This window comes from Grammomys surdaster, unplaced genomic scaffold, assembly GCF_004785775.1.
Source record: "Grammomys surdaster isolate TR1022 unplaced genomic scaffold, NIH_TR_1.0 198, whole genome shotgun sequence".
Classification (NCBI taxonomy): Eukaryota; Metazoa; Chordata; class Mammalia; order Rodentia; family Muridae; genus Grammomys; species Grammomys surdaster.
Window position 1 is genome coordinate 8,282,257 of NW_021604643.1, and position 24,789 is coordinate 8,307,045.

General features: G+C 42.9%; 1 protein-coding gene and 1 long non-coding RNA gene across 4 annotated transcripts in view; one reads left to right on the forward strand and one right to left on the reverse strand.

Moving 5' to 3' along the window:
* Positions 1 to 9,426: 9,426 nt before the first annotated feature.
* On the reverse strand, positions 9,427 to 11,301 carry LOC114623388. 2 transcript variants are annotated; one of them, XR_003711765.1, is made up of 4 exons: positions 11,127 to 11,301; positions 10,235 to 10,475; positions 9,847 to 9,924; positions 9,427 to 9,443 (listed from the first exon to the last, which is right to left on the reverse strand). It is a non-coding gene; the product is annotated as an uncharacterized LOC114623388 (long non-coding RNA). The 2 variants fall into 2 exon arrangements; XR_003711764.1 differs by lacking the exon at positions 11,127 to 11,301 and having other exon boundaries at positions 10,235 to 10,581.
* The window catches only part of Stx3 (syntaxin 3), a 40,127-nt gene continuing 25,111 nt past the window's right edge, over positions 9,774 to 24,789 (forward strand). For both annotated transcript variants that reach the window (XM_028770059.1, XM_028770058.1), the window contains exon 1: positions 9,774 to 9,886. In XM_028770059.1, the coding sequence (XP_028625892.1) occupies positions 9,857 to 9,886 (30 nt within the window). In that variant the 5' untranslated portion in view covers positions 9,774 to 9,856. The remainder of the gene's footprint in view (positions 9,887 to 24,789) is intronic.

The following is a 24,789-nucleotide window of genomic DNA, read 5'->3' on the forward strand; positions in this document are numbered from 1 at the left end:
ATCTGTCTGAGTCAGTTGGTGGGTGGAGCCTCTCAGAGGCAGCCATGCTAGATTCCTGTCTGCAAGCATTACAGAGTATCATTGATAGTGTCAGGGATTGGTACTTGCCCATGGACTGTGTCTCAAAATGGGCCACCTACTGGTTGTCTGCTCCTTCAATTTCTGTTCCAGAGCCAAAGCTTTTAACCCTAAAACTTCACAGTGTGAGTGAGGAATTGGGGTTGGTAAGGAATTCTAAGCTATAGGGGGAAGGCAGAGGTGGATTTCTTCCCTGTGAGCTGAAGATTTTAGCTGCAGAAAGGAAGAAATTAAGAACAAAAAAGCTAAAATATACACTGATCCCCTTACATAAAAATAGCTAAGATTGGCTGAGATGTAAAAATGTAACCAGTTTAGAACTTCAGCTGAGCATAGCCAATAAATCTTGTTGGTTACAGAATCCTCAAGATTTATCATGCCATCCTTTTAGTTGGCATAGATAGAAAGTTATACTACAGTTTGGTTATACAATCCAAACTAACTTATAAAGAAAGACAGATGCCTTACCTGCTCAAACAGAGCAGAAAATCGTCTTTGACTAAGTTGTGCACACTGCCATTCTATACATTAATGGAGAAATGTATATTGCCTCTAAAATCTTACATGTTCACAGAAACAAAACAAAAAACAAAACAAAACAACTAACCAGACAAGCATCCCTAACAAGATTCACTCTCAGGGATGCTGAGATGCTGAGACATATTGTTCCAGCATCCTGCTTGATCCTACTTCATACTGCCTCAATAGCTGTTTCTTTGAACTTGCCTTCCAGGACATCTTCAAAGAAAGCTGCTGACCCCAGGTCATCTCAATTGTTCCAATCTTACAGACGGATCCAGTCAGGACTTTATTATTCCTGAACTTTCTCAGCACACAGAAACTGGACAGTAACTGATCATTTTCCTAATTTTCATGGGCCCACAAGAAAGAAAAATAACTCTTCAAATCAGCAGGAAGCAATGTTAAGAAAACTATACCACATTCTCAAGATGCAGGATGGATGGTTTTTGGTGGTTCTATGAATAATGAATATTTCTTATCATTTAGGGGGTTGGTTACAAATTGTAACAGTCTTGGATCAGGGAGGAAACAAAGTATTGGAGGTTAGACTCAGGGAGGTCTCTCTTTTTCTTTCCTCTATCTTTCTTTTCTATCCAGAGTTAGGGAGAAAAGGGGGAGAAGAGATGAAAAGAAAAAAAGGGGAGAAATAGGAACTATATAGAAATAATATAAAAAGGGATAGATTAATGCATCTATTCTTAGACCAAAGACTATTCATTATTAAGCCAAAAATTATATATTGGTATAGGTCTTTGTATATTGACACAAAATTAAGATGATATTTGGTTATATTTGACTGCATCATACTATGTATCAATGCTGATTAAAGTATTGTACCTATCTAATTCTTTTTTTTTTTAAAGAAAGAAAGAAAGAGAGAGAGAGAGAGAGAGAGAGAGAGAGAGAGAGAGAGAGAGAGAGAGGAGAGCTGGTACAAGCATTGGTTTTCTTTCTTTTCTTTTTTAAGATTTATTTATTTATTATATATGAATACACTGTAGCTGTCTTCAGACACACCAGAAGCACCAGAAGAGGGCATCAGATCTCATCACAGATGGTTGTTAGCCACCATGTGATTGCTGGGATTTGAACTCAGGACCTCTGGAAGTGCAGTCAGCTCTCTTAACCACTGAGCCATCTCTCCAGCCCACCTATCTAATTCTTAAAAATGCAATGTTTTAGTCCATTTGAAATCTACTGCAAACTGTTTTGGATAAGTAAGAAATGCAAGTTAGTAGTTAGACAATCAATGTTAGAGCCTAGTCTGATTTATTGCAGAAATATCTCTTCAAAATTGAACAGTTAAAACAGATATGCTATAGATAGATAGTCTTCAAAAACCTCAGTGATCTACAGGATATAGCATTTAAAGATGTTTCCTTATTAAAAGATCTTTTTTGACAAGGAATTAGGCCTGTTTCTAGCAGCAGCCTCATTCCACTTCAGTGAAGATGATGGTGAGCAGCAAAGAATCTCCATATGGAGTTTACTTCATATGTGGCAAGCTGCCACTGAGCGGAAAGTGCCCTTTCATCAGTTGCAGTCAGAATATTGTCCATACTGGCCAAACAAGATGCAGGAACATCTACTGCCAAACTTTGTAACAGCAAGGTAGGCAAGTCCATCATAATTCCTGCTTCACAAAAAAGTCTGTCACATATTGGGCCAGAAGGCTGAATATGGATGCTCCAATATTATAGAGACAATTTTTGGGTGACTGTCCAGGCAGCCAGAAACCACTGTCATTTTATTTTTTTCTTAAGCTGCTTGCTTTGAACTGTCTGCATACTCAAGTAATAATTATTTCTTCTCAGTCTCTAATGGGGTTGAAGCTTAAATTGTCAGGATTTAGAAAAAAAAACATTATAAGGTCTATACAAGTTATGATAGAAAATGATTTAAATGAAAACTCTAACTCACCAAGATAGGACAGATAGCAGAGTACTTTCTCAAAAGTTGCCAAATATGAATGGGCTAGATGTTGTGAATATAACTCTTACCAGATGGTTTTCATTATTGTTAATATTGTATACAAGGCATTGAAGTAAAAGAGTCTTTTATTGGACTAAAAGAGGGAAATGTAGAGAAAATCTCTTACAAGCATCACATGTCAATAAAAAAAGCCGATGGCCTCAGGCAGAAAATAGGAGGTGGGACACTGGCAGGAAGAGAGAGGATTCTGAGAAATAGGAGAGTACAAAAGAGAGAGATTCAAGAGAATGTGGGAGACAAACTGAGGATAGGGATGTAAACTAGCAGGTGGATGAACTCAGGAAGACGCTGAGGAGACAGGAAGGAAAAATTGGGCCAGAACTAATGAAGGAGTAGACACTGAATAGTTTAAATGGTTAAATAAGTCAGAGCTAGTTTGGGAATGAGCCTAGGCATTTAATTTTGGGTCCCTGTGACTGGAACGCAGAGAAGGGCCCCAAAAGACAAGTGGAGTCCATGGTTCCAAAAGGGTTTGTTTTCATGGCGGATGTAAATGGATCTTCCAGTACCCCCGTGAAACTCAGGGCAGACCTGAGTTAAATAGGGAGGGAGAAAAGGGAGGGTCTTGGAACAAATGCTTAATTGGCTATACCCTCTGGCCTCCAGGTATCTCATTAGTATGTAAATCTCTCTAGGGCCAGAGGCCTGTAGTCATGCCCTCTACCTGTGCTCTGGGAGAGACTTCATTGTCCTAAGTGACTGAAAAGCACAGGTTAATGGAGTTCTATGCTGTGTGTCAGGAGCCTGGATTCTGGGAGCATGGTGGAATAGATGTCCGTCCCTCACAGCAATGGACACCTGTTGGGTCTCCGAGCTATTTCCAGCCAGTGCCTCAACCAAAACCAGCCATCCTATCATGGTTCCACATTTAATAATAAATAATTAGTCTCCAAGTCATTCCAGGAGCCAGGGCTTGGAAAAGAAAAGCAGATTTAATATTTTTACACTGTTTAGGTGGAATAAATATTGTAAGATTAGACAATCGTGATCATTATGAAATCGATCAAAATCATGCCTGTTTACCACAGGGTTGCTGCAAATGCCAATGTGTAGTTTTGATATAAATGAAGGATGCAACCTCCTTTTTGTTTTCCATGTATACGTATACATGCTCTGTACATGTGTGTGTTTGTGTGCAAGTGTGCACTTGTATAAATGGGTGTTTTCATGTGTGCAGGAGCACAGGTATGTCATGTGTCTTAGTTCTATTACTGTGAAGTAACACTGTGACCAAGGTAACTCTTATAAAAGAAAGCATTTAATTGGGGTCTTGCTTACAGTTTCAGAGGGTTAGTCCATTTTCATCATGGCAGGAAGCAGGCAGGCATGGTGCTGGTGCAATAGCTGAGAGCTTTAGATCTTGATACATAGGCAGTAGGTAGAGACACAGACATTGGGCAAGGTTGTGAGCTTCTGAATCTTCAATGTTCACTCGTAGTATCATACCTGCTCCAACAAGGTCACATCTCCTAATCCCTTCCAAACTGTACATCAACAGGGGACCAAGCATGCAAATATATGAGTATGGGATGGGGGCATTCTCATTCAGACCACCATAATAAGTTTGCATGGAGAGGCCAGGAGGTGATGTTAAGTGTCTTCCTCAATAGCTCTCCACTTTGTTTATTGAGGCAGGGTCTGTTGTTTCTGGAACTCATGGATTCCAGTGAGTCTAGGTAACCAACCTGTCCCAGTGATTCTTGTCTCAGCCTCCTCTGTGGGTTCTGGGGATCCAAATTCTGGTCCTTCCATTTGCATGGAAGTTGCTTTAACCACTGGCCCTCATCCAGTCCTGATCCTCCTGTGATCAGTGCTCCTGCCAGTATGTTGTCAGTGAATACTGAAAACGTTATTAAATATGTGACTGAAAATTATCCAGGCATTTTCAGTTCCTCACATTTTTTTCTTTTTTCCTTTTTTTTTGAAAATAGATTTTTTTCTCACATAATACATCCTGATTACAGTTTCCACTTCCAGTCCCTCCCTCTTCTTTCCCATCTGGATGTACCCCCTTTCTATCTCATTAGAAAATAAACAGGCTTCTAAGAGATAATAATAAAATATAATAAGATAAAACAAAAACTAACATCAGAATTGAACAAAAGAAGGAAGAAGAGCCCCAGAGAAACAAGAAATAGAAACACTCATTTGTGCTCTCAGAAATCCCATCAGTACATTAAATTGGAAGCCAGGCATAACCTATGTGTAAAGGGCCTGTAGGTAAAAAAAGAGAAGGAAATAAAATAAAATAAGAGTAAAAATAAGATGAAATTAAAAACAAAAAGAAAAAAAAGAAAAACATTGTCATGGCATTGTAAACAATCTCCAAAGAGGCCATTCATTTTTTGTTGGTCATCTACTGCTGGGCATGCATACCCATACGAACAGTTTGTTTCCCTAGTGAGACTCCCTTGGAGAAAGATAAAATTTCTTTGCAAATGGTTATGAAACAGGGACCTGGATGGATGCAAGATTGGAAATCTCCTCCTCAGGCCTTTGCTTTCTGATGTGGAAAACTACAAGCCTGTTAAGTTTCAAACCAGTGACAAGAGATGCCTGCTTAACAGATCAAAGTGGATCTGGCCTCCAGATTCTCCCAGCATCCCTTACTCTTTACCTGTTACAGGTTATGGTTTGCATACCTTCTACCCTGAACTTTCTAGCCCAGGGGCTGGGCTGTCCTTCCCTCACCAGCTCTTCCCTACATAATCCAGACATTTGGTGACCTACCCTCCTTTTGGCTTCTTTTGTAATTTTGGCCTTCCCCCTAACCCCCATCTCTTCACATGGTTCAGGGTCATGACCACTCTGGACTCCCAGATGTGCCTGCTTCTGTTCTCTCTCACATATCTATAATAAACTTCCTCCTCCAGGATACCAGGAGCAGTCATGTCCTTTCCTTTTTATTTCTTTTTTTTTTCATTCAAAAACATGTATTGCAAAACTGAGAAAGCAACCAGGGGAGGAACACTTTGTATGTATACTATCATGTCATCTGCAAAAAAAGATGCTTTGATTTCTTCCTTTCCAATTGTATTTCATTGATCTCCTTCAGTTATTGCTCTAGGTAAGCTTTAAAATGCTTTATTGAATAGGTACAGAGAGAGTGAACAACCTTGTCTTGTTTCTGATTTTTGTGGGATTGCTGTTGGAGTATACTGTGTAAAAGGAATGTCTCTGTATATTCAGTTGTTAATTCTGTACCATCAGAGAGCACCAGCCTCATATTTTGTAAATATTCGTTCTTCCTTACCTGCCTAAGGCAATCTAGAATTGTATCTGATTGTCTGTAATAAAGAGCTGACAGTCAATAGCTGGGCAGGAAATGGAGGGCAGATCTTCTGGGCAGAGAGAGGGACACTGAGAAAAGAAGTGAGACTAGGGAATTTAGCCAGGGGACATGGAGGTGAATGGAGGGAGGTGAACAGAAGGAGGGACCAGAGTGGAGCAGAGGGGGAGAGCTGGCTTTGGTGGGATATAGTGCCAGGATTAGTCAGGTTAGAGTAGCTGGGAGACGGCCTAGCTGAAAGGCCTAAGCTTTAAAATATTAAAAAGTCTCAGTGTTATTATTTATTTTGCTGGCGGGTCCAAAGTAGTCATGCTATAGATTGCTTTGAATTTATCTCCGTTTATGTTGATGCTGGCTATGGTTTTGCTGTAAACTGTCTTTATTATGTTTAGATGTGTCCTTTGTATCCCTAATCTCTCTAGGACTTCTATCATGAAGGGGTGTTAAATTTAGTTTATTTATACAGTGGATTACATTTATTGATTTTTGTATACTGAACCATCCTTGTGTCTCTGGGATGAAGCCTCCTTAATTATGGTGAATGATTTTTTGATGTGTTCTTGGATTCAGTTTGCAAGTTTTTATTGAAAATTTTTGCATCTATGTTCATAAGAGAAATTGGTCTGTAATTCTTGTCCTTTGTATGTCTTTATGGGTAACTGTGGCCTCATAAAATGAATTGGGCAATGCTTCTATTTTGTGGAATAATTTGAGGAAGAATGGCTCAACTATTCTTTCAAAGTCTGGTAGGATTCTGTACCCAAACCCTGGGCATTTTTTGGGTTAGAGACTTTAATTACTGCTTAATTTCCACTAGGGTTATACGTTTGTTTCAGTAGCTTATCTGATCTGGATTTGAGTTTGGTGAGTGGTTTCTAGCAAGAAAATTATCTATTTCTTTTACCTTTTCCAGTTTGGTGGAGTGTAGGTTTTTAAAGTACGTCCTTGTGGTTCTCTGGATTTCCTCAGTGTCTGTTGTTATGTCCCCCTTTTCAATTCAAATTTTGTTAATTTAAATACTTTCTCTCTGCCTTTTAATTTGGATAAAGGTTTATCAATCTTATTGATTTTTTTTCAAAGAACCAATTTTTGTTTCATTGATTCTCTGTATTGTACTGATTTCCACCCTGAGTTGGATTATTTATTACCATGTGCTCCTTTTGGGTGTAATTTCTTCTTTTTGTTCTAGAGTTTTTAGATGTGTGGCTAAGTAATTAGTTTGAGATGTCTCCAATTTCTTTTACGTGTATGTACTTAGTGTTATGTGTTGAGTGGATTCTCTCAATTCTAAGAGTAGAATATCCCAAGGGTAATGAAATTTAAGACAGCCATTTTTAAAAACACCTTAGGTTTGTTCCCCCTCCCCATCACCTGCCATTCATTGTTTTTTGAGACAATGTCTTTCTCTGGCCTGGAGCTCACAACTAGGTAAATCTGGCTGGCCAGTTAACCCAAGGATTCACCTGTTTCTACTCTTCCAGTTCTGGAATTACTGGTATGTGTCGCTGTGTTGGATTATTATTATTTTTTTAAGTCTGTTCTGGGTCTTGAACTCAGGTCCTCATATTTGTGGAGGAAGCACTTTGCTGGCTGAGCTATCTCCTAGGCTCTGATTTATTTTTTTTTAAGTGTCTGGATAAAGGCAAGAGTAATGGCAGAAGTTATAGAGAAAAAAACTTGTCCTGTATAATAACTTTTTAACAGAGTTGGTACCATTCAGTCATGGAAGATACCACCTTGGGAGTATATAGAAAAACTGAGCAAATTAAAATGACCAGTGATCACTAACAAAAAGCTGTTCCATGTTATGTATCCTATGGTGGCCTTATCTAATGCACCTTTCTGATTATATAATAGTCTGTGATTCTCATTGTCTTACAGCTATTGTCCAGCTGTGTAAATTAGAGACAATCAATAGTAACCAAAGTGCTTCTATTCATGGAGTTGAAAAGAACCTTGTCTACAGAAGCAGTTTCTTCTCCCACCTCCTCAGAGCTAGTTTTGTATCAGGTAATCTATTCATTCCAGCATTCCTGCTGTTTGTCTGTGGATCTGAATGAATTTAACCTCTTACTGGCTGCTTCATTAATAAACTAAAAAGTTAAAATATATTCATTTTATATTTTCACGAAAGCCACAATTTTTCCGTTGAAATAAATTATATTCTTTAAAATAATTTTCTGGGACTTAAAATTTTTTTTTTTACTTGTATGAATGTTCTTTGCCTGCAAATGTCTGTACACCATATGTGTGCAACCTCTGCAGAGCCCAGAAGAGAGCGTTGCATCCCCTGGATCTGTGTGTCACCATGTGGATGCTGGGAATTGAACCCAGGTCCTCCAGTCGGTGTTCTTAACCTCAGGGCCATTTTTTGCAGCTTAAAAGCAATCACATCTTAATTGGAATCCTTTGTTCTTACTTCGAAATGAATCCATTCTCCTTTCTCACTTCTGTCCAGATTTCAGATGTCTAACACTTCAAGAGTTTTTCACTGTAACCCCTCTTACTGGAGAGCTTGAAAGAGGAGAATGGTAAGTTCAAAGCTTGCCTGGGCAATTTAGGGAGATTATGTCTGAAAGTAAGAAGAAAACCAAAGGGCTAATGCTAGAGAATGAGCTCAGTGTTGGAATGTTTCCCAAGGGTTTGCTGTGTGGGAGGGTCAAGCCCTAGTCTTAGGGTTTACGATCACCAGGGGGCGTGGAAACTTTCCGCTGTCCTCGCAGGGCCAGCATCAGGACAGGAGCTGGAGGTCAGAGAGAGGATTAGAGTTGAGAACCACAGGGTTGGCTCTAACAGCTCAAGCCCTGCCTTACTTGGCTATCTTTATGACAGTGGAGGAAGTCAATAGGGGCATGCACATCGCAGAGGGTAAAGTCCGGTTATAATTAAGAAAGTATCGATGGCCTTTAAAATTGAACGCAAAGCCGAGGATACTTCTCGAATTTGAGACCAATTCTTCGCTAGTTCCAATTGTTGACCACTACATTTGTTACCCAAAATCAAATAGGGAGGGGAAGGGAATAGGGGCACAGTTGAAGAGGGAAGGGCAGTGAGAGGAACCACACTTTTCTATAAATTCTTCAAACCCCGGGGCTCTTTACAGCAAGGAGAGAGTTTGGCTTAAGTTTTCCAAACCAAATGTCTTTATCCTACAACCCTGCCAGGTAGTTACAAGTCAGTTACTTCTTTTCTCGTACAGGTTTCGCAGCAAATTGCTAAGCAGTTTCTGATGTATATAGCTATGGAAACGGAGTCCTCTAGATTTTCTTGTTACTCAAATTGTTAGTAAAAGGTGACTGAAGCACCTACATGTTTTCGAGAGGCTCCAAAGTCACTAGCATCATAATCCCCAAATTCCTTGCCTCAACCCGATCCAGGGCATCTCATCTTCAGTTCCCCACCGGACCAGGTCTCTGAGCCCGGACAGCACAGATTCTATGCAGGTCCCTTCTTTAAGGCGGAATATCTCTTGAGCATCTTTGGAACATTTTCCTTTATCAAAGGGAGCAGGAACCAACTTGTCTTCAACCTGACGAGTCCGCAGAGGGCCGGGCAATAAGAACTGTGAGGAAAATACAGAATTGAAGCTAGATAGATCCCCTCTCTTTTTCTCTGCATTTTGTGGGGGGTTAGAGGGGGGAGACCTCCAATGCTTCCGGAGTTGGAGAGTGCGCTGGCCCTTTAAGCAGGAGCGCGGGGCGCGGCACAGGTACGGGGCGGGTCCAGGGGCGGGCGAGCCCTGAGCCGGCGCGGTCTCGAAGCCGGATTTGGAGCGCGGCGCCGGCGGGGGCCGGAGGGGGCGGCGCGGCGGACCTCGGTGGCCTCGGACGCTCCTCCTCGAGAGCGGCCGCCGCCCGCCTCCGCCCGCGCTAGCAGCTCTCTCGCCAGGACCGGCACCCCCGCCGCCGCTCCAGGCCGCTCACTTGGGACGCGCTCACCTGAGACAAGGCGCCCGCCGCCCTCACCTGGGCCAGGATGAAGGACCGGCTGGAGCAGCTGAAGGCCGTGAGTCCGCGGCGTTTGGGGATCAGGCGGGTCCGGGGCTGCGGGGATCGGCCGTCAGAAGTGGCGTGGGAGAGGGGCTTCTCTCCTAGCTCCCCTAACCCAGGCCACAGGGGTGCTCTGCGCCCTAGGCCTCACTCCCCCGAGCCCCCGCCTCATCCCGCGGAGCTTTGCACCCTCCCCTCCCCTGCAGGGTCATGTGCTCGGTGATTCATCACCTAGCTGCGATTTCCCTGGACGTCCGTAACCCTCTTACCCCTGCTCCCCCAAAGCTGGACAGGGTTCTTGCAGAGCTGGACCCACTCGGGTACTGGAAATCAGAGGGTCTAATGGAGAAGTCAGGGGGCTCACCTCACCAGCTGTCTTCTGCCGCCAGGCACTGTGCCCCAAACTGGCCTCCTCTCCTTTTTCTATTTCCCTCGTAGCACCGGGCTGGGCTACTCCATCCCCAGAGTAGCTGAGAGTTCCGGGTGACTTCCGGAGCGGTGAGCCTGTTAGGTGCTGGGATGGACACCCCTCCTCCCATTCAGTGGTCTGTAATTATTTTGTCTTGTACCTCCTGAGACAGCTGTGGTCGTCTGTGGCACAAAAGCTGAAAAGCTTAGGTCACTTACTTGTTTGAGCCTATTTCCTTGTCGGTTAAGGGAGAATCTTCCTTCCTTATACGTCTGTTATGAAGATTGAATGACACAACGGGACTTGATATAGGGAAGTGCTGAAGCATCAATTTTTTGAGATAGAGATTAAGCTAATAAGTCACTGAGTACATTCTAGGGGGCAGGGCTAGTGTGAAACTTTGAGAACCCACCCAGTGATTCAGGCTACCACTTAATGGGATGTAAAGTGCAGCCCTGGATACTCACAGTGGAGTCGGCCTCCTAGCTAGCTAGCTAGCTGGCCTAGAAGCACGTCAGTTTAAGCCTCAGACTAGACCTGGTGAAGGTCTCACCGAGTCTTTCCAGGCGATTAATGAGCTCCTTACAGTAGGGAAGTATTAGTCTGCATTAGCACTGGGGCTTTGCCCTGGGCCTACTGCTTACTGGTTACCCTTTAAACTCCCAGCTTAAGTTTTGTTATCTGTAAAATAAGTAGTTGTGCAAACTAAAAGCAAGTGAGGTACAGAAGAGCCCCTTTGTATGACACCTAGGACTTATGCTAATAACTGTTTTTGTTTTTTGCTTTTTTTTTTTTTGAAATAGAAATGTTGGTGACAGTGTGTTGGTGTTGTAATTATTTTACTTACTTTCTCCTCCTTTGCATGGATGAGATCTTCCTCACCCGGTTTTCACGCTTTGGGACCTGGGCTGTAGAGTAGTAGGTTTGGGAGATGGAGAAACGAGAGAAGGAAGGGATAGTTGCTTATTGTGGGATCCAGCCTCTGCCCAAAGTTTGCTTTCTCACATTTGAGCCTCAGGGCATCCTGGTTAACTGAAGGGCAAACTTTACTTGGCACTCTTTTGTAGTTGAGGAACCTGGTGGAGCTCACTCTGATGGGAGGGATGCCCCCTGTCAAGAAGAGTTCAAATCTGAACAGCAGTCAGAGGTGGCTCCCTTTTGTTAGTCAGGGAATCTATTTTTAGACGAAGATACTCTCTGGCTCTTTTCAGTAGTTGGTTGTCAACAAAGTAGTTTTAAGTGAGCTTTGAGTTCCAAGAATGAGGTATTTTCCAGGGAACTGGAGCAAGTTCCTTTGCCTTTTGGTCCTTCAGGGTTAGCCTCTGAAAAACAGGGCTCATGCAAGTGAGATGCCAGCCTGAGCTATATTATGGTAGTGTTCTAAAACTATAGGAAGGTCACTGTCCTGTTTTGGAGCAGTACAATACAAAGAGGACGGGGTTGGGGCTCAGAGGCATCTCTAATTGAGGCCTTGACACTTAATAGCTGGGACCCTTTTGCAACTTCCCCACTGCGCTCCTGCTGTCACTGATTCTTGATTATTTTCACCTATTCATCGACAATTTCATACACAGATATAATGTATCTTGATCACATCTGTCCCAAATCCTCCCTCTACTATCCTCAGATAACCTCCAATACATTTAACAGTCTTGTACCTTCATGTCTTCTCTTTACCTCTTTAAAAATTTTACATAGCCAACTGAGTCTAGTAAGGACTGTCTACATGCAAATCAGTATGGGACCATCTACCAGAGTATGGGTAGCCTGCCAAGGGGACACACTCCAGAAGGAAGGAAAATGATCCCCCCCTTTCCTAGAAGGCATCAACTGCCAATAGAGAAGCCTCATAAACCCTCCCCAATCTGTGATGGAATGTCAAGTGACTAGATTTTGTGCTGGCAATCACAACTTCCATGTGCTACAGCCATGTTGTGTCCAGGAAACAGCATTTCACAGTGCTCTTCTCCGTCCTCTGGCTCTTCAGTTCTTTCTGCCTCCTCTTCACCATAGCTCAGGAGTCTGGATGGTGATAGCCTAAATACCCCACCTAAGGCTGAACACCGATCTGCCACTCATTTTCAGCAATGAGCAGTTAGGAGTTAGCATTGGCTGCTGCCCATTGTACATAGAAGGTCCTCTGATTAAGGTTGAGGGCAGCCCTAATCCTTAGGCATGAACATAAATACTTACAAGGCAGTTTGACAGCATGACCACTTACAGAGCATCAGTAGTAGGGGCACTCACCTCCAAGCTCCTTGATGCTTCCTTTGTAAAATAGAAAACTTGGTTGGCCTCAAAACATGCTTCTGCCATTATTAACAGTTTCTGTGAAGAATGTTGAGGTTTCTGTGCATTATCAAGCATGCTGTGGTGTATCATCCCCTTCCTCTACACTGTCCTTTACTCCAGCAACCACCTTTTTCTTGGTAACAAGATAGGGTATGATCTGTCTCTGATTCCTGTTATCTACCAAAAAAGATTTGCCAACCTGCATGCAATACATTTCCCATCGAGCAGCCTGTGCAATGTCTTTCTAAACCCAAGGGAGAGAGGGTGATGGCTGCCTTCAGATAGCTGGGACTGTGTCATGCGCTTGAGGTTAGTTTCACTGTGAGTAGATAGGAGGGGAAGACATGGGGTAGAAATCAGAAATCTTTAAGAAAATAATTTTTTAAAAATGTAATTAGCTGCTCAGGGATTGAGCTGGCCAGCTGAGTAGATCCCTCCAGCATGAGAGGCAGGCAGGCAGACTTTTGAGGTGTTTATCGAGGTAGGAACTTGAGCATCTCTTGAGGGAGGGAAGATGAAGTGTAGGAGATTGAAGGCCTCCAAGAACCCAGGAGTGTATGCTTGTGTGAGGTGCTAATTAGTATTTGCCTTACTGTTCTGGAGTCCACAAGGATTGGGTCACACCTGTCAAGGTGATCTGATATCAGTCTTCCCCTCAGGGTCTCTGTGCAGGTGAAGTGAGATAATCTGTGATGGCCATCTGCTACAGTACATGTGAACTACCCACACTAACTCCCTGGGAGCAATGTCCACCACATGTGGTTCTAAGGCTGTGGTCACAGGACCTAGCTTAGCTCATCTCCCGACCGCTCCTCCTGAGGGGCTGCCATCAGCTTTTTCTTGTTTATCTAGGAGTTTCCTGGGAATGTGCAGTGTCTGCACCCCACCCCTCCTGTTCTTCTCACACACCTCTCAGTAACTGAACTTTGGATCTGCTGGACAATTCCTGACCCAGGAACCTTTTATGTGGTCCTGTTTTTACTCAGTAAACATTTACTAACTGCCTATTGTATGCCACCAGGTCCTGCAGAGATGCTGGGATGTATTAGTGATAAGCATTTGTCTCTGGAGCTTAGGAGGTTCACAGTCGGGTAGAAAGAACAGAGGTGTAGACGGCATGACGTGTAATTCTTGAGATAGAAGGAACCACAGGAAGACACTTTGGACTGGCCTCTGGGAGGTAGGCATTAAGTCTGGGGGTGTCACTCCCAGCAGTAGTTTTTGAGTGGAGATCCCTCTTTAAGTCTAACATAGTCTCTTCAAATGCAAATGGAATTTATTTGGAAGAACACATAGATCCTAGGTTTTCTCACTTATTCTCCCTTTGGTGAGTGCATTTGGTAAACAAAGCATTAAGAACACAAAAACATGCAGTGTAACATCAAAAGGATTGTGTGTGTGTGTTCACACTACATCCTAGCCATCATAATCAGAACTTTTAGAACTGTATGTATCTTGCTGCATACAGGTTTGACAGAATTATTGTACCAAGTCCTTATTTTAAAGAATAGTGGGTCAAATAGGGAAAACAAATGTATTTCATGGAAAAAGAAATGAGATAAAACCTCATAATGGAAACAGAGCAGCCAGTGATGTGTAGTGTCAAGTCAAGACTTTGGACCCCCCCTACAGACCTGCCAAGCAAAACTGAAATGATTTGGACGTATTGGACCTTCTAAGACCAGGACCATTAGGGAACAGTAATAAATCAGTCACTCTGCAGCCTAGGCTTAGCCTTTTATTCTATGTGCCTCGGCCTTGCTGCTACCTAATGGCCTGCTCATGTCCTTCCCCATAGGAAGTTCAGGGTCTCTGAGGAACAAAGTTCCTCAGGGTAATGCTCTGTGGTAATCCTGTCAGAAATAAGGGGCTGCACTTCTGCTTTTAAGCTTCCATGCTTGCCCAGTCCCACCCAGTGCCAGGTGCCTTCGGTCATAAGGAATCTTAGCATACCAACTTGCCCTTTGTTGCGATTTTGTCTCTTTTTCGTAATAGGTTTTCTAGCCAGTCTGGGTTCTGTCCTTGTCTCCTCTCTGTGCCTGGGAGGATTCATTTCCTGGGAGGGATGTTTTGCTGTGGGTAGACTGAAGCGAGATGAGAGTGACAGGGATTGAGTAGGGATTATAGACCCATCAGCTGGAGGCCAGAGAGAAATGCTTGGACGAGAGAAGGGGATTAATTTTATTTTTGTTCCTGTGAGCTTGGGGGAGGTTAGGACACTGGTAGGAGCGGGTCCATGCTGTCCTCTCTCCTCCCAGTGTTTCCTTCCAACCCTAGTTGCTCCTGCTCCACTCCCCAGGTTCATTCTTCACCCACAGTCACTCTCTAACTGCATCCTAGGATGCTTTCCATCCAGTCATGCCTCTGTGTGTTGGTTTGCAACTAAGTAAGTTAGTGCTTTTTAAAAAGATTATTACTACAGAGTGGGTTTGAAACCACCCTCCGCTAACTTCTTTTTCGTTCAAGACAGGGTCTCACAGTATAGTCGTGGCTGTCCTGGAACTCACTATGTAGAACAGGCTGGCCTCAAACTCAGAAAGATCTGACTGCCTTTGCCTTCCAAGGACTGGAATTAACGTCATGTGCCACTGCACCCAGCTTTACTAGCTTCTTAGTGAATTACACTCTGTATTCTATATCATCCGTTTAAGTAAGACTGGTGACTCAAATACTAGCCATGTGAACTATAGCAAGTATTACTTATTGAGCATATTACTTTTGTCCAGGACTTCAGTTCCATGCCTGACACACCTTCTCTTCAGTCATCTACAAGATGAGGTGGTAGTAGTGTATGTCATTTCCCTTTTACAGGCGAGGCATGTGAGGCTTGGATTTGACTGACATCCCACACTGTATCTGACCACCTTCCACTGTACTGTGTATCCATCCCCTCCCCACAAGCAATAAGGCTTCTGGGGCCCCAGTACCCAGAATTCTGCATGGTAGTTACATATTATACTTTCTCTGCCTGCTGGTCTGTATCAGCTTGGCTTATACACATCTCTTATTCATATTATACTGGCATTTCTTGTTCCACTCCCTGTGGTTGGTGAGGCTTTACCTGACTGGAGTAGAACATTTACTCAGGGAATCTATAACTTTGTTAATGAAGCCAAAAGTCACTGGCTCATCCCCAAGGTGGATGAATTCCAAGGCATTTCCCTTTATTAAAATTCTAGTTCAGGATGTCACAGAGACTGTCCTTGATCAGAAAGACAATGATAGACAGACATGGAGATAACCTAAGTGAAATCCCAGCTACCTCATTTTTTTCCCTGGTAAAATCCTTTTCATCCTGTAAGGCTGGGCTCTGGTGTCATCACTATGGGAAAGCTTCCCAGGCTGAATACATTAACCCTGCATCCCACGACTTCCACAGATTCTTTATTTTGTTGATACAAATACAGTTATATAGCTAACATAGTATTATTGTTGTATTAGTTTGCAATTTGTATACTTTGTGTGTGTGTGTGTGTGTGTGTGTGTGTGTGTGTGTGTTTCAGTTTTCAGTTTTAGAAGCTGTCAGGTCTTGGGCCCTGGAAAAAGGCAGGTCACACACACTTCATTTCTTTCTTACCCAGTTGAAGAATAGAAAGCTGAACACCAAGCCATTCAGTAGGTGAACTGAGTTATGCTGTTGATGAATTTACTTTCAGATTTTGTAGTCCCAGACAGACTTTATCTCTAGCCTCCTTTATGTACAGCCCCACTTCAGCTTTTTCCCACCACTGTTTTTCCTGTTAGGTCACACTGCTTTGTGGCCATTGGCTGTTTCTATGGCAACATTTCCCAGTGTGTATGGAGACAGTGAAGTACAGTGACTGCCTAAAGAGATTAGTAGAGCGTGTACTGTCTGGGTATGCCAGCTGTCTGGGTTAGGGCAGCTTGGTATAGCATCAGGTTTGTTTACTTTTTGTTTTTAAATAATTTCTTTCTTTTGAAATACTTTCATATTTCAGAGATAGTACAGAGAGATCCTTTCTACTTGTCTCACTTTTCAATGTACATTCATCAAACAAAGATGATACTGGCACAAGATTTCTCACTAAACACCAGGGTATTTTATCTCACTAAAATCTCTTCTGTTCTAGGGTTTAAGCCAGGACACTGCATTGCACCCACTTGTCGTGTTTCCTCTGTCCCCACACAATTTCTCCCTCTTCCTTGTTTTTCATGATCTTGCTTTACATTCTGCTTGTTGAAACAAACACTGAAATCCTATCCCCACATGTCAAGATAGTGCCTACCTGGTTTTGATTCTCAAGACGTACGTTAGATCCAGATTAGAACATTGAATGTTTTCAAGAGAGGAAGGAGGTGGAGGGAGGCCTTGTGGGTAGATGCTACAGCTATAAAGTTAGGAAAATTAATTACTTTGGAGATACTCAGCTAAGAGACATGCTCATTCTGGACCTCTCTTTGATGCCTAGTAATCCTCATTACTATATTACATTTACATGACATCTGCTTTACATTGTTTTGGAAATGCATGTCCCTGGACCAGGGCTTCATACTGCAGGGGAATCTATTCAGCTTGGTCAAGAACAGGCTTCCCTGGCTTGGACACACACTCTTGGCAGGGTAGCTGGCATCTTTCAGCACTAGTCCCTTGAAGATTAGTGTAGGGATTAAATGCCATGGTATAAAGTACATACCTTAGAAGAGTCTTCAGCTTGCCTTGACTGTCAGTCAGTGCTACCTGTTGCAGTGGTGATTTGAGTATCACAGAAGGATCATGCTGGAAAGAGGTTAAGGGGCCAGCTGAAAGGAAGGATTCAACAGAGAGTCAGGAGGGAATAAGACATTGTCAGTTCCTTCCTTCCTCTCTGTATCTCTGAGAGGTACTCAGTGGCCAGGACTAGATGGAGAAGAAGAAGCGAATGTCAGAAAAGGAGTGAAGGAGGCTGGGGGAGGGGTCAAAGACCTAAAGGGAAGCTGAGCTCAGAAGGAGGAAGAAGAAACTATTTTGTGAGTTTTCTCTTACAGCTTCAGTGATGAGAGAGAATGTAGGGTGTGGTCTTCTCACTCAGACTGGTCTTGCTGGAAATTTCCTTTGGGTAAATCCTCAGTTTTCACAGTTTTCTCAAATGTTGCTCTGCAAACATTCTCTCATAAGCTTCCATCTCTGATAGGCTGAGTTCAGGTGAGGTTGGGCACTCTGTCTTCTACTGTGTGTAATTTCTCATTAGAATTGCTGCCCCTCTCCTCATGTGGTATTAAAGTCGTCTGTTTGCCCAGCTGACTCCGAATTTAGCCAGAGAGAGCTTGGATAGCCAGTGATGCTGAGTTTGCCCCATGAGTCTCCAGCATTTGAACTATGACTTGGCAAATGTTAGGTGTTCTCCCTGTAGGGTGAGTGAAGGAACACAGATGCCTGTAGGGGAGAAGGAGAGATTTTGGATGTGGAGGTTGATTATGTAGTAATGAAGATTAGAAGGTATCAAAGAGAGGTCTAGAATGAGTATTGTCCCTTAGCTGCGTGACTCTGAAGTAATTAACTTTCCTAACTTTATTCATAGCTGTAGCATCTACCCACAAGGCCTCCCTCTACTTCCTTCCTCTCTTGAGAACATTCAATGTTCTACTTTGGATCTAGCGTAGGTCTTGACAATCAAAACCAGGTAGGCACTAACTTGACATGGGATGGGATTTCAGTGTTAGTTTCAACAATTAGAATGGAAGGTATTTTGAAATATTCAAAGAAGATTAAGAAATGTTGACCCTATACTAAGACACAAGAAAACCTTCAATTCCACAGCACATGAATTAGTGATAGCCTTAGAATAATAATACAATAATAGTCCTCCAGGCTTACCCAATGTAATTTCAAAAACTTTCTTCTAAATAGCACTTAATATAAATCAAAATCAAAAGGCCAAAGCATTAGAAATGAATGATAATAAGAGTGGTGAATTTGTGAGAGTATAGCTGGAGCATAGTTCAAAATTTTTTTAAACTTTCATCAAAGGCTTAAAGTAAATGAAATAAATTCTGGTTATATGACTTTCTCTCTTCCTCTGTGACCTCTGAGAACTGGCATTGGAGTCACATGTAATGTGTACCCAGAGTTGCTCTAAACATTTTGTATGTAATAGCTGATTTGATCCTCACAGAGTTTTGTGAGCAGAATATTCTGGTCATGTTACATTGAGGAAAGTGAGGCAGAGAGAAGTAACCTGTTCAAGATGGCAGCTCACAGCTGTGAGGTGCCATGCTGGGTCTTCATTATAGAAGTCAGATGTACCTACATATGTCCATATTCGTGAGCAGAGGTAGGAATACATACATAATATCTCTTTCATTTGAGCATATAGAGTCACCTAGCTTAGATTTGTGGATGTTGTAGCATCTTCTAAAATAGGTGAAGATTTGTCATTGAGACTGTGGAGAGGCACCTTCAGGCACTAGAACAGGTTCAGGTGTGAGCTCCCATGACTGCTAGAGTAGAGTCCTAATGATGCTATTTAATAGCTGAATTGCTTTGGATGAATAATTAACTTAATTAGCATTACCATATCTGTAAGTGAGGAAAGTAATATTTGTCCCTCAGAGGGTGATGTGAGACTTGGATAACACGTTTGAAGTTACAGAAGTGCCTGTGATAAATATACATACATATCATCTACTGTCATTATTGTGACAGAGTACCCAGAGGGAATCCTTAGGGACTTTGGCTCTTGTCCTCTGGCTTGCTGGTCTTGGACTAATCTTATAATGACTTTATTCCTCAGGTCTCCTCCTTTTAGGTAGGGCTAATGTTTTGCTTTCAACTGCTCAGCTAGAACCAGACGTTGATGGTAAAAAGAGGCTCACTAGGGTATCATTATCTGTCGATTTCCTCTTTATTCATATGACAAGGATGTTGCAGAAGATGAGTGAAAAGAGGAAGTGTTTTCTCAGGGAGGGTTTGGTACTAAAGAAAATTATCCTTAGGAGACCTCGGCATTGGAAAAGAGTCATCTGAGTCTTCAGTGGGGAACAGAGAGCACTTGCTGTACCTATTGAGAACCCACATACTCACTTAGAACATCTGGCTCTTTAAATCAAAGAAGAGGGACAGAGTACTCAGATTGCAACCCCCTCTATGTGTGTATGTGTGTCCCCGTTCGTCCATGTGTGTCCATGTGTCTTGTCCTCCATGAATAGTGGTGTCTGTCTTTGAGAGTCCACAGACCCTGTCCTAGAGCCTTAGAGCAGTGGGCAGCAGGGATAAGGAAAAGGGAATATAATTGTCCCTTTGAGATGGGTCAGGAAAAAACTGGGTTTATAAAGAAGAGTCTATGCCTGGAGCAAAGAACTGTTTCAGCCAGGAAGGCTCCTTCCACAACCCACAGCCCTTTACTAGCCCTCTAAGGGGAATGGTAGTGACCCGATGTCTCCCCTCCTCTATTGATTCATCTCTCCTCCTCCCTCCTCCCTCCCTCCCTCTCTTCATCTCTCTAAAGTCCCAGTGAAGGGAACTGCTCCTGCACACTGAAGAGGGATGTGGGGGCCTGGAGCCCACCTGCTCGGCTTCCTTTCCTTGACTATGCTGGGTGGTTTCTGAGGCACATTTGAGGTATCCTGGGGTTTTCCCAGACCACAGTGAAGAGCTTAGGTCCTTACTTTGTGAGAAAAACCCATGTTTAACAAAGACATGTATTGTGTCCAAGTTCTATAGCTCCAGTCTCTCAGCAAAGGGTGCTTCCTGCCTGCCTGAGCTGCCGATTTCATGTTGCAGGCTGCTGCTGGTGGTAGCCTTTGAGTAGGGAGTACTGCAATAAGAAGGGCTTAGGACAGAGGCCCTGGGCCCAGGCTGTGCTCTGCAAAATCAGCAGCCGTAAGACCTTGATGAATTGTAACTTCTGACATCCAGTGTCTTAGCTACAGCATGTAGATGGGATTTATCATGCTAAAAAAAAAAAAAAAAGGAGAAGAAGAAGAAAAAGTAAGGGTCTTATGGTCACCAAAGTAACTAGTGGTGGCTATAGGTATCAAATACATTGATTGATTATATAAACTGACTGACCTGTAGTCAGACATACGGTGATAGAGAAGGCCTCTGAGAAAAAGGCAATCCCCAGAATTACAGGTTAAGTAGCTCGAGGTTGCATTCTGGACTCCTCAACAATCATTACTGTGCAGGAGGAGTCAGTTATAGCCGTTGTCTTTGAAATTTGGAGTATACTTTAGGCTTGAGGAGGGGAGATAACTGGGTAGCTTGCTGTTGCCAGATTCGTTGGTGGTATCGTTCATCTCCTCACAGGAGAGGCATCAAGAGGAAGTAGCTGGCTGGGCCTGTGGTTCTCCTGCACACTTTTTCCCCTCTGTGGCTGAACTTTCAGCTACTGTAACATCCTCATTACCACATGCCTTGATTCTTTGATACTGATGCTGATATTCTCTTGTTTAAGCTCAGTCACGTGGACAGAGGATAAAAGGCAGAGTGTGTTTTCCTTGCCCTACTCCCAGGGTGGGAAGCAAAGAGGGGCTTTGAGGAACCTGGCACAGCCACCTGTATCAGAAGGAGCTCTACCCTGTTCCTGGGATAGTTTGTAGAGAAAGAAGCCAGAGGATAGTTCTGGGTCCAGTGATGTCAGGTAGTATGTGACCATGGTCCCTTTGTATTTTCTGATGTGGGTTAAATGTTCTTGTTATTTCATGTATTTAGATGCTAAACATGTGAAGAGCCTGAGAAGATGGACATCCAGAATCCAGAGTAATCCCATTAGTGTCAGGCATCCTTAAGGTTGCATTCAGATCCCTTAAAGGTAAAATCGTGCTTTACCTTAATGACACATAGAACCATGGTGAGGCTATTGAGAAGTAGCTTTCATGTACAGTGCTTCATTCAGCATATGTAAATATGTGTGTGTGTGTGTGTGTGTGTGTGTGTATGTATATATATATATATATATATATATATATATGTTTGTATAAATGTATGTGCGTGTGTGTGTGGTTTTTTTTATGTATGTATGTTATACTGCTGTAAACAGACACCATGACCAAGGCAACTCTTATAAAGACATTAAGACATTTAATTGAGGCTGGCTTATAGGTTCAAAGGGTTAATCCTTTATCATCAAGGTGGGAACATGGCTGTGTCCAAGCAGGCATGGTGCAGGAAGAGCTGAGAGTTCTACATCTTCACCTGAAGGCTGATAGAAGACTGGCTTCCAAGCAGCTAGGATAATGTAGTAAAGCCCACGTCCACAGTGACACACCTACTCCAGTTAATGCCACACCTCCTAGTAGTGCCATTCCCTGGGTTGATCATATTCAAATCACCACAGTATGTATGTATGTATGTATGTATGTATGTATGTATGTATATTTTTGTGTATATATGTGTGTGTGTGTGTATGTATGTATGTAAAATTAAACTTGAAAGCGTTGCCTAAATTTACATATGTATAAAGTGACACAGAGGTAGGGGCTCCTAATTATGAAGATTTGGCAATGGGAGGGAATGAAGGGCCACAGTGCTAGTAGAAAGCCCAGGAACATGACATGTGCAGATATGTAGGGTCAGGTTGGAAGCTTTCCTTGATCCATTCACTAGATAGCTTCTTCCTAATTCTTTAGCATGTATGCCAGTTTGAAGACTAAATTCCTATCATGTGGGTGTTTTTCTGTTTGTATATGTGTATATCATATGTATGCTTGAGGTCTCTTTCCTTAGTGGAGTTTCTAGGCCATCTTAGGAGAATATTCTTGGAACTGGGGAGATGGCTCATCAGTTAAGATCATGCACTGGTATTGCAGAGGACCGTGGTTCCATTCTGTGCATGCTCATGGTGGCTAACAGCTGTCTGTAACTCCAATACCAGTGGATACAACATCCTCTTTTGTAGTTTGTGGGCACTGTATACAAGTGGCACATAGGCATTGCAGGCACAACCACAACCACAAAACAGATTAGTAAATAAATCTTTTTTTTAAAAAACGACATTTTGGACAAAAGTTTCCTAGAGGAAGAATGGCTTTGCGTTTTTTAAGAAATAGCCCAAGTGTCTTCCCTGGAGAGACGATCCCATGGAGGCCTCTGAGAGGCTTGGATGTTGAGGGGCTTGAATAATGGAACATTTTGTTCCAACTTTGGAAACTGATGTGTGAATTTGAGTCTTCAGGCTAGTGTGAATGGCAGGTATGCATTCAGCTAGAAGTGGTAAATTTTCTGTTAAATACTTGGGAAATATGAAATAAATTATTGACATGTGTCTGGGTCACTCTTCTATTGCTGTGAAGAGACATCATGACCAAGGCAACTCTTACAAAGAACACATTTAATTTTGGGCTTGCTTACAGTTTCAGAGGTTATTGTAATTATTAGCATGGCAGGGAGCATGGGCAGACATGGTGCTGGAGAAGTAGGTGAGAGATCTACATCCTGATCTGAGAGAGAGACACACAGAGGGGGCAGAGGGAAGGGGAAAAAAGATGGAGAGGGAGAGGGAGGGAGGGAGGACACAGGGAAGGAGGGAGAAGGAGGGAGAAGGTGGGAGGGGAGAGATAGAGAGAGACAGAGATTGGGCCTGGCATAGGCTTCTGAAACATCAAACCACACACCTAGTGACACACTTCCTCCAACAAGGCCATACCTCCTAATCCTTCTAATTCTTTCAAATACTGCCACTTCCTGGTGTCTAAGCATTCAGATATGAGCCTATGGGGGCCACTATTATCTAAACCACATGTATGATATTGCTCTTTAATTGCAGGTGATAAAGCTGATTTTGGCTAAATGAACAAAAGAACTGTTGAGCTAAGTGAAAGAATACAAGTTGTGATCTGCAAAACCTGCCCACAGCCGAGGGAAGTGGGGCTCAGGAAAGGAAAGGGGGCAGCTCTTTTGGGTGCTGTGGTTGGAGTACTAGGCTTCATTCCCTTCAGGCTCTTTTCACAACTCAGATTCCTCAGGGAGCTTGTGTGATTCCAATGGCCTTCCCAAAATAAGTGTGAAAGAACAGTCCACAGAAGGTGCCGTGGACTGGCAGGCAGATAAATCAGTGAATGTATTCTAAGAGGTGAACATGATAACTCCGACCTTCCTGGAAGTTTGTAGTCACTGGATATAGACTGATGAGTAGAAGGACAAATGACAGTAGGCCGTAGAGGTTGATGTGGAAGGTGTTTACAGAGTGGTGAGAGCCTAAGGGAGGTTTGAAAGTTTGCATGGGAGAGACAAATATTAGGTTGTCTGAAGTGAAATTTAAAGATGAAAAAGACTTTGGTTAGAATTCCTGTGTGTATAGCAGCATGGAAAGAAAGATGGTACATGTAAAGGGATGCTGTGTCTAGGAAGTGCAAGGCATTGCAAATGGCTGATCTCAAGAATGCACTGAGGGAGAAGAGTGGTGGGGCTGCATTCTAAAGGCCCTGGGGGCTTTTCTGGGCTAAGAGACTTTGGTCCTAGGAGATGAGCTGTCATGTGATCTTGGGTACCAGAAGAACATAATTAGAGTTTTTAGGAGATAGCTGTAGAATGGGTAGGAGGACCCTCAGATTCAAGTCTATTGAATGTAGCTTGGGATGCTGATTGTTCCAGACCAGGCAGAAAATGAGATGCCGAAGAGATTTCCCAGGTGGTTGCAGATTTTGATGGGCATTTATGGATTTGTCAGGATGGTAACAGGTCACATGAAGCCTGATTGCTGCTTTCTTGCTTGTGGGGTTCTGAGCCTTTGAGGGTGACATAGTTAATGTGAAGGCTATAAGGCATTGAGGGGTGTAGTGAAGGCAGGTGTAAGGTTCCCTGCCTTCACTTTCAACAGCCAGTGCTCTATGTGCTTAGAAGGCAGCAATGCCCTGGATAGCACTTGTCTGGGAGAGAGCAATTAGGAACAATGTAGAGACAGCTCAGGCTTTTGTTGCTGAGTAGGAATGGGGTCACTTCCTCTAGATAGCCATTTTGTAACTCTGAGGAGGAAGGTGAATAAGGTTGAGGAGGCTTGCATTCCCTGAAGTTGCTGGGACTAGTGAAAGAACTTCCCTTTCCTTATAAACATGAGCTCTTGGACAGGGAACAACATGATTTTCAGTGACAAGCACTTTGGTAATACATACAAAGGCCTAGGTTTTAATCCCCAGTGTAAAACAAAGCCAAATAAGACAGATGAACAACAACCAAGGGCTTAATTTTACAGTGTACTAGATCCTGTGTACATATGTTTATGTTCATTATCTTCTTATCTATCTATCTATCTATCTATCTATCTATCTATCTATCTATCTAT